At 66.1% G+C, this 13,616-nt stretch overlaps 2 protein-coding genes across 2 annotated transcripts; one reads left to right on the top strand and one right to left on the bottom strand.

Annotated features, from left to right (window-relative positions):
* Positions 1-2,413: 2,413 nt before the first annotated feature.
* Positions 2,414-8,176, bottom strand: NOC4L (nucleolar complex associated 4 homolog). Its single transcript, XM_045087664.1, has 15 exons — positions 7,993-8,176; positions 7,725-7,845; positions 6,916-7,022; positions 6,513-6,620; positions 6,164-6,313; positions 5,988-6,087; positions 5,869-5,903; positions 5,410-5,460; positions 5,218-5,329; positions 4,971-5,031; positions 4,704-4,814; positions 4,457-4,617; positions 4,280-4,362; positions 4,065-4,178; positions 2,414-3,978 (listed from the first exon to the last, which is right to left on the bottom strand). Exons 1-15 carry the CDS (start codon positions 8,107-8,109, stop codon positions 3,859-3,861), a joined length of 1,551 nt encoding a protein of 516 aa, XP_044943599.1. The 5' UTR covers positions 8,110-8,176; the 3' UTR covers positions 2,414-3,858.
* On the top strand, positions 8,108-13,616 carry DDX51 (DEAD-box helicase 51). Its single transcript, XM_045087622.1, has 15 exons — positions 8,108-8,626; positions 8,722-8,873; positions 9,849-9,999; positions 10,305-10,445; positions 10,532-10,603; positions 10,695-10,801; positions 10,928-11,036; positions 11,120-11,265; positions 11,470-11,662; positions 11,742-11,857; positions 11,942-12,058; positions 12,255-12,356; positions 12,459-12,522; positions 12,614-12,748; positions 12,985-13,616. The coding sequence occupies exons 1-15, from the start codon at positions 8,108-8,110 to the stop codon at positions 13,009-13,011; spliced, it is 2,151 nt and encodes a 716-aa protein (XP_044943557.1). The 3' UTR covers positions 13,012-13,616.

Below are 13,616 nucleotides of genomic sequence, written 5' to 3'. Positions count from 1 at the left end.
CTTGCCATGACCTGGACTCACTGGTCCTTACCCGGGAGGCTCCTGCTGCCCCTGGGGCCTGGACATCAGTTCTGGACGCTCCATCCAATGCTGCCTCCGACGGTTTCCATTCTGGAGGCATCCCTCCCTGCTCTCTGGGCCTGCGTCCTTCCCAGGAGCCAGGCCCAGACCAGGCCCGTTTGCTCCCGGTCTGCAGACCCCAGACTGCAGGGCAGACAGCACACAGGGCGGCTGGGACAGGACCTTCTTCCTCCAGAGCACAGTGCGGGGACTCAGCCCGTGTCCACCAGGGCTACTGATCCCTGCCCCAGGGCGAGGGCTGACTCTTAGCCCGCCTACTGGGGGCTGCGTCTGCCTGAAGCAGGTGACGGGGTCTAACTAGATCCAGACGGTATCTACAGGCATCAACGGGCCAAATGGCGCTGAATCAGGCATTTTAAAATGGCTAACTTAGATTGGGGGATTTCATCCCAATTTTTATAACCATATCCCCAATATTGCATAGAGCACACTTTAATAGTGTATCTGAAATTCCAAAACCTGTTGTTAAAGATTTGCTTATTTCATTTCAGAGAGAGCACGTGCAGAGAGGGGCAAGAGGACCAGAACCTCCAGCAGACGCCGCGGAGCACGATTTCACGACCTGAGCAGAGACGGAGAGCGGGACGCTGGGCCCACTGCGTCACTCAGGAGCCCCTCCAAAAAAAGTGGTCTTTTGGGCAGCCTGGGCAGCTCGGTCATTAAGTGTCTGCCTTCGGCTCAGGTCATGGTCCCAGGGTCCTGGGAGGGAGACCTGTGCTGGGCTCCCTGCTTGGCGGGGGGCCTGCTTCTCCTCGTCCCTCTCCAGCTCCCCTGTGCTTGTGTCCCCTCTTGTTCTCCCTGTTACAAATGAACAAAACCTTAAAAAATATAACGTGCTTTTTAAAAAGCTCCCGCTCGAGCTAGGGCACGACAACATCCCCAGCGGCAAACGAAGCGGGACGGGCCGTGAGGTAGGGCTGTGGGCTGGGTGGCCAGGCGGAGGCACCAGAGAGCACGGCCTGCGCCGGCCGACCGCGGGCACTCCCAGGAGCCGGTGGGGTGTGAGCGGCTGCTCCAGACCACCCAGGTCGGCAGTGCGGGCGCTGGAGCAGCAGGTGTTAAGAGTCAGGCACCCAGGCTGGGAACCGTGCGTCCCGCCAGAGCGGCTGGACCCGGGGTTGGCGCCTCCCCATCTTCCCATGCACCTTCCACTGAAAGTCTTAAAATTAGCTTTGTGTTGCTTCTGTAATTGAAGCGATATATGAACCCAGAACCATGTTTTAATCAGCGAACCAGCAACGGGTTTCCGGGAAAGCCTTGTTGGGCTTTTGAGGGCACAGCTTGAAGCAGCCCGCCCCTGGCCTCTCGGTCCCTGGGGTGCTCACGGACTCGTGATCAGCATGGTACAAACCCCAACAGGGAGAGGCCTCCGCACCAGAGGAGAACCCACAGCAACTCAAACCAGCCCCGGAAGGCCAACCCGAGATCCGCTGCAGGAAACCAGCACCGTCCTGGGCACTGGGCGCCGACCAGGTCCCAGGAGAAACAGGTAGCACTCAGACCACTGACATGCGTGCCGCATGTGGGGTGGGCAGCTGCCCCCGCAGGGACGGCCACAAGCTGCCCCAGAAAGTAAGGAGGCCCTGGAAGAGCAGGTGGCACGGCCCGGGGGCTGCCGGGACCGGTGAAGGGGCCCTCCGTGCAGACGCAGTGCTGCCTGACCTCCTGGAGATGTGTAGACTCCCAGGACAGTGACCGCCAGGCCTCACTCCAGCACTGTCACTCAGATCCCAGAGGGTTCTGGAGTCCCCAACCGTTCCAGCTCGAACATCCCCGGACCAAGAGCCCCAACATCTGTCAGGTGCTCAGGCTGCCAGCCCAGAAGCCTGAGAGGCTGTCCTGGCCACCCCGGTGCAACTGCCCCTGCCCTGCGTCCACTCAGCCAAGCTCCCCAGGGGCAACCACCCAGGGCTAGAGGGGGAGAAAGGCCAGCCCGGGGGCCTAAATGGCTCGGTGTGTTGAGCACCTGACTCCGCTTCAGCTCTGGTCATGATCTCAGGGTCTTGGGATCCAGCACCACCCCTCCCCGCAACCCCGGTCAGGCTCTAAGCTCAGCCAGGAGTCTGCTGGTCTCTCTTTCTCCCTCTGCCCCTCCCCCCGCCCACGCTTGCTCACTCACTCGACAGATAAAATCTTTTGAAAAGCTAAAGTAAAATTAAAAAAAAAAACACCAGCCCAATACCAAATGTGCCCAAGTGCAGCTGCCCAGCCCCACTGGTCAGGGGGCAAGGCGGCCTTTGTACAGGCGGTGGGAGTCCCCAAACCTGCCAAAACGAGGTCTACACAGAACACTCGATGTTGAATTAGGGGTGGGGGAGGCAGACAAGAAAACTTGCTTAAGCCTTTTATAATTTAAAAGTCAATGGCGTTTCTTAATCAGTGAGCCCTCAGCCCACCCACACGGCCCCCTGGTGTCCGCACACGGAAGCTCGGGCAGGACATCTGGTAGCCAGGAGCCTCAGGACAGTCCCCCACAATGCGCATGAGCCCCTCCTCTGTGCCAGGCAAGTCCTGGGCCCCGGGGCTGAGGCAAGGGGCAGGTCAGTGACAAGCTGGCAGGGACAGTCCGCGGACTCCTGCAGGAGAGCAGGGCCATGGCGATGCAGTGGGTGCCACATGGATGCACAAAGCCATCACACAAAGTGGACCCTCCCCAAGGCCCCCCCAGCCCGAGGTCTGAAGAGCAGGGCGGCGCAAGGGACAGCTGTGGAAACAGCAGAGCAAAGGCCCTGCGGCAGGAACCGGCCTAGGACGGAGCCCCGCAGTACAGCTGGGGACAGGGGTGCTAGCGTCCCGGACTCGCACAACCCTATACAGAGGTGAAGCGCTCCGTCGCCACCCCGTCAAAGCCCACACCAGGCACACCAGGTCCTCGGCCACCAGAGCAGCTCCCTAGAGGCCAACCCGGCCAAACAACAGCCCACTGTGGCCCCAGGGCGCTCCTGTGGGGAGGGGCTGTGCTGGGAACTCAGACAGGAGGCTGCAGGCAAGCAGGGTCTCCCACCCCCACCTGTGCCTCCGCCAGGCCCCACAGGCCACGGAAACTGCCGTCACACACGGAATTCCTCCGCCCCCAGACAAGCGGGTTTTCCAGAGGAACCTGCATTCAAACAGGCTCGCCTGACAAAAACGGGGCCTCGAAGGAACACACCGGACCAAAATAATTGGCTGGCCCATGGCCGCCGGCACCCACTCTGCTGGGGGACAGGATGGAACAGTAAGCGGCCTTCAGCTGTAACTCTCTCTGATGGGGGACACACACCCTGGGACCCGGGGATCAGGGGACAAAGGGGTCCTCCTCAGGACCTGGCCAGGAACGGGCATGAGCGCTCCCTGTGCGCCCCAAGACTAAGCAGGACAGAGATCCCTCACTGTCGCTCCTGGGTCACAAAGTCCAACTCCAGCGGAAAGGCAGAGGGCTTGACCCAGACCCTTCCAGGATACAAGGGGCCCCGGGGAGTCTGGGGTGCCCAGGAAAGCTGGCAGGGCTGGCAGAAGCCACTTCTGTAGGCCCGTCCCCCCCCAGCACCCAGCCTGCCCCCCACAAGGCTTCGGTGAACGGAGAGGCCCCTGGACAGCGCCTTCCAGCGGCAGCAGGGAGCAGGGGCTGCCGGTGCACACAGCGGGCCGCACTGTGGACGTCAGCCCGTGGACACGGCCGCCACAGGAGCCGGGAGACAGGTTCAGCGCCTCCCCAGACCCCTCACTGCCCACAGTCCACCCTGTTGGCTCTCCCACGAAACCACTGATGGGGCGGGGGGCGGGGAAGTCACGGGGTCAGCTGAGCGTGAAGTGCTGCGCGCAGAAGTCGTCTTGTCGGCCCAGCAGACCCCGAGCGGGGATGAACTCCAGCGGTACGGACCCCTGGCCCTTCTTCTTCAGGTCCCGCTCGAACACCTGCAAGACACAGACAGATGACACGCCCGTACCGCGAGGTCCCTGCACCCCAGCCACCCAGGCCCCAGGGTCCCCCCAGCCCTCACCTCGAATGCTGTGAGCTCCAGCAGCGGGGCAATGCTGACCTCGGGCACAGACAGCGCCTGGTTGATGACGCTGGCAGCCTGGGACACCTCAGGGTGGTAATGCTGCTGGAGAGCCTGTGAAGCATGTGATGTCACCTCCCCCTGCTCCAGACACCGGCCCAGGCTCAGGTCGAGCGGGGGCGCGGCAGGCAGAGTGACCCGCCCGCCGTGCTCACCTGCAGCTCCCACAGCGAACTCTCCAGAGCTCGGCTCTTGGCGGGGTCCTCCTCTTCGGGGTCATAGGGGTCGGCATCCAGCTCTAGGAACGAGACCAGGCCCTGCTCCACAACTGGCCCCGTGTATTGGCTGCTGGGGGCAGGCCCCCCGGGCTCCCCAACCCCCACTGCACTCACCGTGGCCCAGGGGGCGGTGCACGAGGACGCGGCAGGCGGGGTGCCGGCGCAGCAGGTTGCAGATGAAGGGCAGGACCATGAGCAGGGCCTCGGGGGGCGCCGTTAGGGCCAGGCGGGACAAGCGCTTGGCGAAGGCAGCCACCAGATAGGCGGGCAGATGGCTGGGCGGGACGGTGGGTGTGAGTGAGACCCCCTTGCCCAGCACCCCGGTCCCCGCTCTGGGTCTTAGCCCTGCCCCAGCACTCACGAGGACGAAAGGAAGAGATCGGCCAAGTGGAAAAACCGGGCCCGGTACTTCACGTGAAAGACGGACGGGTCCAGGAGACCGTAGAGCTTCCGGTAGAAATCGGGGTACTCGCTGGGGGGGCGTGTAAGTGAGCAGCAGGCACAGGGGTGGAAGCAGGCATGAGGAGACAGAGAGTGGCTTCCAGGGGCTCCGTCCCCTCTCCCAGGCTTCTCCAGCCTGACCCCCACCACCGCCCCCGGGGCCAGCCCAGCACAGATGAGCACTCACAGGTTGTGCTGGTGAATCAGGATAAAAAGTCCATTCAAGGCCAAGAGACTAATGGCTCCCCCTGTGGACACACGTGCGGCTGTGAAGCCCCAGCCCACCGCACCCCTCCAGCTGGGGCAGGAGTCCATCAAAGCTGGAGGCCACCAGCCCACAGACCCGGCTTCCCCAGTCCAGCCCGGGAGGGAGGGCAGAGCCCTGAGCTGCCGGAGCCCAGGCCGCAGCAGACACGCGGGAGCTGGGCACTCACCCACGTCGTAGGCGCGGGTAAGGAAGTCGATCATGAGGCTGGGCTGGGCCAGGTGCGGCAGGATGGAGTCGTGCATGATTACCAGCACCTTCTTGTAGAGACTGAGGGGCAGCTGGCGGGAAAGCAAAAGGTGTGGGTGCACCTGCCCTACTCCAAGAACCCTGTGAGCCAAGGGGCCCCTCCCACCCCTACCTTATGCTTGAGAAAGCCGAGCCACATCCCCTGGAAAGCCTTCCTGTGCTCCTACAGTGGGGGGGGGGGGGGGGTCAGACCTGCATACAAGGACACAAGGCACCACCCCAGTCCCCTGCCCTCAGAAGGGACACTGCCCATACTGCCTCCCCCCTTGCCCTGTGGTAGGAGAAACTCACAACCCCAAATCCAAGAATTCCCAATGACACAAGAAATGACCCGCCTGGATCCTCCCCCCTACGGAAGCAATAAGCGTCCCATCTGTCACTGCCCGCAGAGAGTCTGGAAACCAGGTACCGGTGCGCCTCCCCCATCCTGGCCCCGGTCCTGTGAGGGAACCCCGCAACTGCCTAGGCCAGGGGAAGGGCAGCTAGTCCTCTTCCTGTCCCACACACGCTGCCTCTGCCTGGAAAGAGCCTCTGTCCCAGGGAGGCCCCCAACCCCTCTGGCGCACCTCACCTTCAGATGAACGACCTTCCACGTGCGCGGCAGCTCTGTGAGGAAGGCAGCGGTCAGCGGACGGGCAGGAAAGGGGCAGCCCACCTCGTGCGCCCGCCCGCCAGCCCGGGGATGCTCACCCCCGTGCTTCACGTAGAAGCTGGAGATCCCACGCTCCTGGCTGGGGAGACTCACAGACGACAACAGCGTGAAGGCGTTGTTCCAGAATGTGAGCGGCACCTGCAAAGGCCTGGCCTGAGCACGGGCATGGCCACCGCCCACCCATTCCCCCAGCCACACGACCCAGCCGGCTCACCTCCGGGTGCCTGTCGGTGACGCGGCCCACAGTGTCCGTGGCCGCCTGCATCGTGTGGTAGCGGATGTCGTCGTGCTCCAGGTACTCCCGGAACCGGGCCAGGAGCAGTGAGCAGTCGTCCTCCGGAGAGAGCAGACCTTCCACCACCGCCTAGATGCCGGACGGGGAAGGGGCCCTCGGTGTGTCAGCCCACGGCCAAGCGACCACCCGAGGGGACCACCGAGCCGGCAGGCTCACCCCCTGCTGCGTGGAGAGTCTGGCAAACGCACCACACTCACTACCCCTGCACCAGGCCCCACCCCGGCTCTGGCCGGAGGCTTCTGCGTCCTCCCGCCCCAACGCTCCCCACCTTGAAGAGCTGGCGAGGGAACAGGTAGTAGCCGTCCCACTTCGGTTTCTCCAGGGGGCGAGCTCCTTCCAGCTGCACAAACTTCATGAGTGTGCTGAGAGCCAGCTCCTGCGGACAGCGGGGAGCAGAGTGGCCAAAGATGCCCCGACCCCCGCTCACGCCCGCTGCCGGCCAAGCCACAGAACTCCCCAGCCCGTGAACCCAAGTACGCCTGACACGGCATTCCCACAAGCACCGGGACACGAGTAACACCAGCCACCAGAACTCCAACCACACGGGACGTTCCTGGGCCCACACGCGGCCTCAGGTGGGCCCAGGAACGGAGGCGTAGGCAGCCTCAGCCCCGCGTCCGAGCCTGTGGACAGCCTGGTGCAGGGACCGCGGGGGAGGTCAGCGGACTCACCTTGACCTCGAAGGACGGGTGAACCAGGAGCTCCTGGAGGCGGTTGAGGCAGCTGCGGTAGCGATGCCGCATCCACACCTTGTACTTGCGTGTAGCTCCCTGAGAGCCTGCAGGGAGCCCCAGGTCAGCCCACCCCTCAGCCCCGCCAGGGACACTGACCTGGGGTGGGAAGAAAGAACCACCTCCCTCCAGAGCACGGTCTGTCACCCCTCACTGGACCCCAAGACATAAACGACCCAGGATGGGAATGTGTGGCGCAGCTTCACCAGATGCCGGCCAGAAAGGCGGACGCTGTGGTCACCCAGCCCAGGGCTGTCTCCCCGCGGCCCCCAGCACCATCCTCCGCCCACCCTGGGCCCGCGGCGCAGCTTGGGGACGAGTCTCCGGCCATCCCAGAGCGTGGGCCCGCAGCCCAGCCGGACCCCAGCCCGGCCGGACCCGCAGCCCAGCCGGACCCCAGCCCGGCCGGACCCCAGCCCAGCCGGACCCGCACCCCAGCCCAGCCGGACCCGCAGCCCAGCCGGACCCCAGCCCGGCCGGACCCGCAGCCCAGCCGGACCCCAGCCCGGCCGGACCCGCAGCCCAGCCGGACCCGCAGCCCAGCCGGACCCCAGCCGGACCCCAGCCAGCGGACCCGCAGCCGGACCCGCAGCCCAGCCCCCCCAGCCCGGCCGGACCCGCAGCCCAGCCGGACCCCAGCCCAGCCGGACCCCAGCCCAGCCGGACCCCAGCCCGGCCGGACCCGCAGCCCAGCCGGACCCCAGCCCGGCCCGGGGCCCTGAGCCAGCCCGGGGCCGTGGGACGCTCACCCGCCATGACCGCGTCCTCGGAGGGCAGCGAGCCCACGAACAGCTCTCCCCGCTCCAGCAGGGCCCCGAAAAGACGGCTGCACGCGCGCACCGCCTCCTGGGTCTCCTCGTGGTCCTCGGACTGCAGGGACAGGCCGGTCGCGGTCGCGGTCGCCCCACTTCGGCCCCGCCTCCCGAGCCTCCGGCCCGCGCCCCCCCCCCCCCCCCGAGGCCCCGTCCCCGGCCTCCGACCCCGGGACCCCGGCCGCCGCGACCCGCGCGTCCCCACCTGCAGCACCGCCAGGACGTCGAACACCGCGTTGGCCTGGCCGCGGCTCGCCAGCACCGCCTCCAGCAGGCGGCCCAGCGCCCGGCGCACGCCCTCGGGGCCGGAGTCGCGCTCCATGCCGCCGCCGCACGCGACGGGAACCCGGCCTCGCGCGCCCGCGCCCAGCGCGCCCGCTGACGTCACCTCCCCGCGCCAGGGGCCGCCCGCACGCGGCCGCCGTCGCCCGGCCCCCGCTGTGACGTCACCTCCCCGCGCCCGGAGCGGCCGCCGCCGCCCGGTCCGCCACGTCACCGCTCCGCGCCGCCGCCGTCATCGCGGCGCGTCCGGCCGGCGGGCATGGCGCTCTTCCACGTCGCGCGGTACGCGGGCCCCGAGGCGGCCGGGGCGGAGAGCGAGGCGGGCGGCCGGGCGCGCGCGCTGCTGGAGCGGCTGCAGGTCCGGGCCCGAGAGCGGCAGCAGCGACAGCAGCCGCAGCAGCGCGAGGCCGCACGGGCGGCGGGGGCGGCGGAGGCGGCGGGGCGGCGGCGGCGGAGACCGCGCCGACCGCGGAGGCGCGAAGGCGGCGGGGCGCCGGGGAGCCCGCACGCGCCGCCCGGGAAGCGGCCGAAGGTGGACGGCGAGGACGTGCGCGCAGGTGGGGCCGGTCCGGGCGGGAACGGGGGCGCGGCCGTGCGGCCGGGGAGCGCGGGGACCTGACGCGCCGCCCCCGGGCCCGCTTCTGCCGCGCAGGGAGCAGCGAGGAGGCGCCGGGCGAGAGCGGCGCGGACGCCGGGGGCGCGGGGCCGCCGGAGCACCCAGGCGGACGGCCCCCGGGAGAGGCGTCGGGGCCTCCAGCCCACGCCCTGCTCCTCGGGGCCGTGGGGAGAAGCGGGGCGCCCAAGGTGAGCGGCCCGGGGCGGGAGGGGAAGCGTCCGACGACCTGGCTTCAGCCCGGAGGGGGGTGTGCGTGGCCGTCGCCCGTCCCGCGCGTGCTGGGGGCAGCCCGCAGGCCCGCGCCTGCGACCGGGGAGGGTCCTTCAGTAGGTGAAGAGCGTCCCCCCGAGTTGTGCGGTCATTTTCCTTGCGGGTGTCCACGCCCTGTGCAAGCTCAGTACCTCCGCGTGTGGATGTAGGAAAGCCCGGTTTCGTGAGTATAGCTCAGCGGGCTTGCGGTTGTCAGAGCCGGGTCTGAAAGTCACCCGAGTCTCCTGTGTCTACTGTAAGGAGCTCCTATCCCACTTGGAAAAGAAAATGAGTTTCTGGTGTCTTTCAAGCTGGTCTTTTAATTGGGGTGGAGATTTTCAGTAAGTCCGGGCGGAACAGAAGGGTCCTGGGGTGACTGGGACTGCGGGAAGGAAGCGGTGGGCTTGCCGGTGCGTGGGGGGTGCGGGCACCTTCACCTCCGTGCCTGTGTGGAGGTCCGCCTTGCGTTGGGATAACCCGGGGTAAGACGCACAGCGGAGGGGGTCACTCAGAAGGCCCTGAGGCAGCTGTGAGCTTCAGTGTGTAGGAACAGAGGTGTGTGTGGCTAGGGCTCACAGTGATTGGAAATGAGGTCGGGGGCAAGGGAGTCTCATGTCGTGGAAAGCTTTGCAGGCACACCTCAGGTGTGGACGTGATCCTGAGCGTGAGAGGAAGCCCCCACCCCCGGGGGGGTTTGCTCAGGGGACTGGCACTTTCTTGTGCGTTTCCAAATTCCTTTAAAGGCCGTGTGGAAGCTGGGGAAGAGGAGCCGTAGGGAAACTAGTTAGAGTGGTCCGCCGGCCTTGCTGTGGGCTCGTCAGCTTGAGTGAGCCAGAGCTTGGTTTCTGCAGGTCTCACTCCCCGGGCGCCACGGATCCTGGAGTACTCACCGGGCCCCTTTCTCTTTATGGTAGGTCCAGCCTTTCCTGCCTTCGTGGTTGGCTGAGCCCAGCTGTGTTGGAAAGAGTGTCACTGAAGACTCGGTGCCTATCGAGCACATCCCCGCAGTGCACCCCGACATGCAGAAGAAGCTGCGGGCACACGGCATCTCGTCCTACTTCCCAGGTGCTGGGGGCCGGGACAGGCACGCCTTGAAGAGCGTCTGCACCAAGAGCCGCACAAGGCCACAGTGCAGCAGCTGTGAACGTGGGCTGCTAGGCATGTCCAGCTTCGAGTGCCATCTGGGTTTCTGGCATCTTTGGCCGCCGGGCCTGATGCTCCGAGAGGCTCTGGTGCTGTCTTGGAGTGCGAACGGCCTAGAGATCGTTGAGGAGGAGCAAGGCTACTCGTGGGTTCGGCACCTGTGTTGATCCGGAGTATCGGTGCCCGTTGTGACCTGCGTCTCCTCCTCCTCCTCTGTCCCAGTCCAGGCAGCAGTGATCCCTGCCCTCCTGGAGAGCACAGCCGACGGGTTTCTGGTTGCCAGAGGTGGCTACCGGCCCAGAGACCTCTGTGTTTCCGCCCCGACCGGCAGCGGGAAGACTTTGGCCTTTGTCATCCCTGTGGTACAGGTCAGTGAAAGAACCCCCAACCTCCGAGGGGGCTCTGCAGGCAGGGAGCCGGCTCTGCTGACAGGGGGCTCTCATCCCCCCCCCAGGCCCTGCTCGGTCGAGCCATCTGCCAGGTCCGTGCCTTGGTTGTGCTGCCCACTAAGGAGCTGGCCCAGCAGGTTCGTGCACCCTACGCCTCTGGGTCAGACCTAGGATCTGTGTCACCGTGCTGCTTCGTACCAGTGTGGTGAACGGCCGCTTCTTCTCCAGGTGTGCAAAGTGTTCAACATCTACACAGATGCCACACCTCTGCGTGTCGCTCTGATCACTGGGCAGAAGTCACTGGTCAAGGAGCAGGAGAGTCTCGTCCAGAAGACGTAGGTCCTGGGGGCCTAGGGGCTCCTCAGGGAACAGGGAGCGGCTGTCTGAACCCTGTCAGCAGGCTCCCTGTGGTGTTGCGGGGGTTGGCGTGGGGCCCTTGGCTGAGCCACTCTGCTCCTCAGAGCAGACGGCTTCCGCTGCTTGGCTGATGTGGTGGTGGCCACCCCGGGCCGCCTGGTGGACCACATCGACCAGACTCCAGGATTCAGCCTCCTGCACCTCCGATTCCTGGTATGCTGCACCCCAGAGGAAGGCCGGGGTTTGGAGCCGGTGCTGGCCTCAGCCACCTGACACCAGGCCTCCTGCTTCCCCAGGTCATCGACGAGGCCGACCGCATGATAGACAGCATGCACCAGTCCTGGCTGCCCCGGGTGGTGGAGGCAGCCTTCCCGAGTGATGGTGCCAAGGACCCCTTTGTCCTGCTCCAGAGGCGGCAGCCCCAGGCTCCCACTGCTGCCAGGTACCTGAAGCGGAGTCCTGCCCTGTTCTCGGTGCGGCCGCCCGAGCACAGCCCCGTCCGGCTTCCCCTCCGTCTCTGAGACCCACTCGGCCTCAGGCTGGTCCGGTTTGTTCTGGGGCGGTCAGGGTCCAAGGGGGTAGCCAGGGCTCTGTCGGTTAGCTGACTGGGCTGAGACTGCTGTCCCACCACCCGCTCCCCTTTCAGTATCTCTTGTCCTCAGATGCCTCTGCAGAAGCTGCTCTTCTCGGCCACCCTGACCCAGAATCCGGAGAAGCTGCAGCAGCTGGGCCTTCACCAGCCCTGGCTCTTCTCCACGGGGCTGGCGCGCAGAGACCCCGGAGACAGCGACGCAGACAGGGACTCGGGCGGGAAGTACGCCTTCCCAGCCGGACTCTCGGTGAGGGGGGTGTGCAGGGGCGGGAAGGGGGAGCCGCTCCGGCGCTTGGGGCCTGGCCAACCCTGTGCCATCCCCACAGCACCACTACGTGCCCTGCAGCCTCCGCACTAAGCCACTGGCCATCCTGCACCTGATCCTGGAGAAGAATTTCTCAAGGGTCCTCTGCTTTACCAACTCCCGAGAAAACTCCCACAGGTGAGGCCCCGGGGGAGAGGGGAACAGAGGGGAGACGGGCTCCAGGCCCCGCCCACTCTGCTCTTTCTGGCTCTTCCCACCCAGGCTCTTCCTGCTAGTCCAGGCTTTCGGAGGCGTGACGGCGGCGGAGTTCTCCTCCCGCTGCGGGCCCGGCCAGAGGAAGGCGGTCCTGAAGCAGTTTGAGCAGGGCAAGATTCAGCTGTGAGTGCCTGCAGACGGGGGCAGACGGCTCAAGCTGGGTAGCAGCCTGGGCTCTCTGCAGGGGGCTTTCCTGCGGGAGACTCGGCTCCTCCACGTGGAGGCCTCCCCCGGCAGGCTCAGGCGGGGTCATGGGCACAGGGCGTCGGGGGCTCCCGGCCTCCAGCAGGGCCCACCCACAGCCCCCGGTGTCCCCCAGCCTCATCAGCACAGACGCCACCGCTCGAGGCATTGACGTGCAGGGCGTGCAGCTGGTCGTCAACTACGACGCCCCCCAGTACCTGCGCACCTACGTGCACCGGTGAGGGTCCCATGCCTTTGGAGGGAGAATCCATGGAGGGAAGCCCCGTCCCATCGGACCCCCGTGCGCCATCGTCCTGGAGGTAGTTGTGCTTGGTTTCAGGGTCGGAAGAACCGCCCGCGCTGGGAGAACTGGACAGGCCTTCACTCTGCTCCTCAAAGTGCAGGTCCGTCTGCTGCAGTCTAACCGGGGGGCGGGGGCTCTGCTGGCAGCACTGCTCGTGGAAAACGGGACCCTTTCTGCTCACTGTCCTGCAGGAGAGGAGATTCCTGCGCATGCTAGCGGAAGCCGGGGTGCCAGACATGACGCGGCAGGACATCCCCAGCGAGCTGCTGCAGCCGCTGGTCCCGCGGTACGAGGAGGCCTTGTCCCAGCTGGAGCGAGCCGTCAAGGTAAGAGGCCGAGGCGTTCCTGACCCGTGTCTCACGTCTGGGAAGACCGAACAACAGCGTGCAGGCAGGGGAGAGTGTGGGAGGGCGGGGAGGGGTGCCCGGCCTGGGGAGGAGGGCTGGGGCCAGAGCTGCACCCAGGTGAGTGCTGGGCCATGCTGTGCTGCTGCTTGGGGGTGGGGAGCCTCAGGGGCAGGGCACAGGCGGCGCCACAGGGCCTTTGCCTCTCCCTGCCGCAGGAGGAACGAAGGCAGAAGGCGCCCTGACGGTCTCGGGGGACAGGCGAGCTGAGCCCCCTGCAGAGCAGACCCTTCCACCCTGTGTCCTCTGCGGGGCTCAGCCGCTTCCTTTCCGGAAAAATCCTGAGCAGCAGCTGCTGGGTACGGAGCAAAAGACAGATTCCTTGGATTTCAGAGGGAGCAACCAGTGGGAAGGGCCTCCTTCCCCCGGCGCGCTGCCTCCTCGTGCCGGGCCCCAGACATGGTCGCTGCGGCAGGCCTGGCGCTGGGCAAGCTCAGGCCTGGGTGAGACGCTCACCGGGCAGCCTCCGCCCGGGGCGGGGATCTCATGAACCTGCTCACGTTACTGCAGAACTGACAGGGTGGCATCCGGGACCCCAGGTGGCCTCAGGGTGTCTGCCACGCCGCACATCCATGAGCCATTCCCGGCGCTGTCACGGCTTCCACGCGGGGCACAGCACACCACGCGGCTGGGGGTCCTCCCCACGGGGATGGGACAAACCTCCCGACCCACCAGCGTGCGCTGTGAACGTAATGGAAAACAGGCTTTAGAAGCACTGACCCGGCACTTGTGTAAGGATTTTTGTCCAAAATTGCGTGCTGATATTAAAACAAACTTGAAGAAACCAGGA

This window comes from Mustela putorius, unplaced genomic scaffold, assembly GCF_011764305.1.
Source record: "Mustela putorius furo isolate JIRA1106 unplaced genomic scaffold, ASM1176430v1.1 tig00001433_pilon_pilon_pilon, whole genome shotgun sequence".
NCBI lineage: Eukaryota > Metazoa > Chordata > Mammalia > Carnivora > Mustelidae > Mustela > Mustela putorius.
The sequence above is the reverse complement of the archived record's forward strand: the minus strand, read 5'-3'. Positions and strand labels throughout refer to the sequence as shown.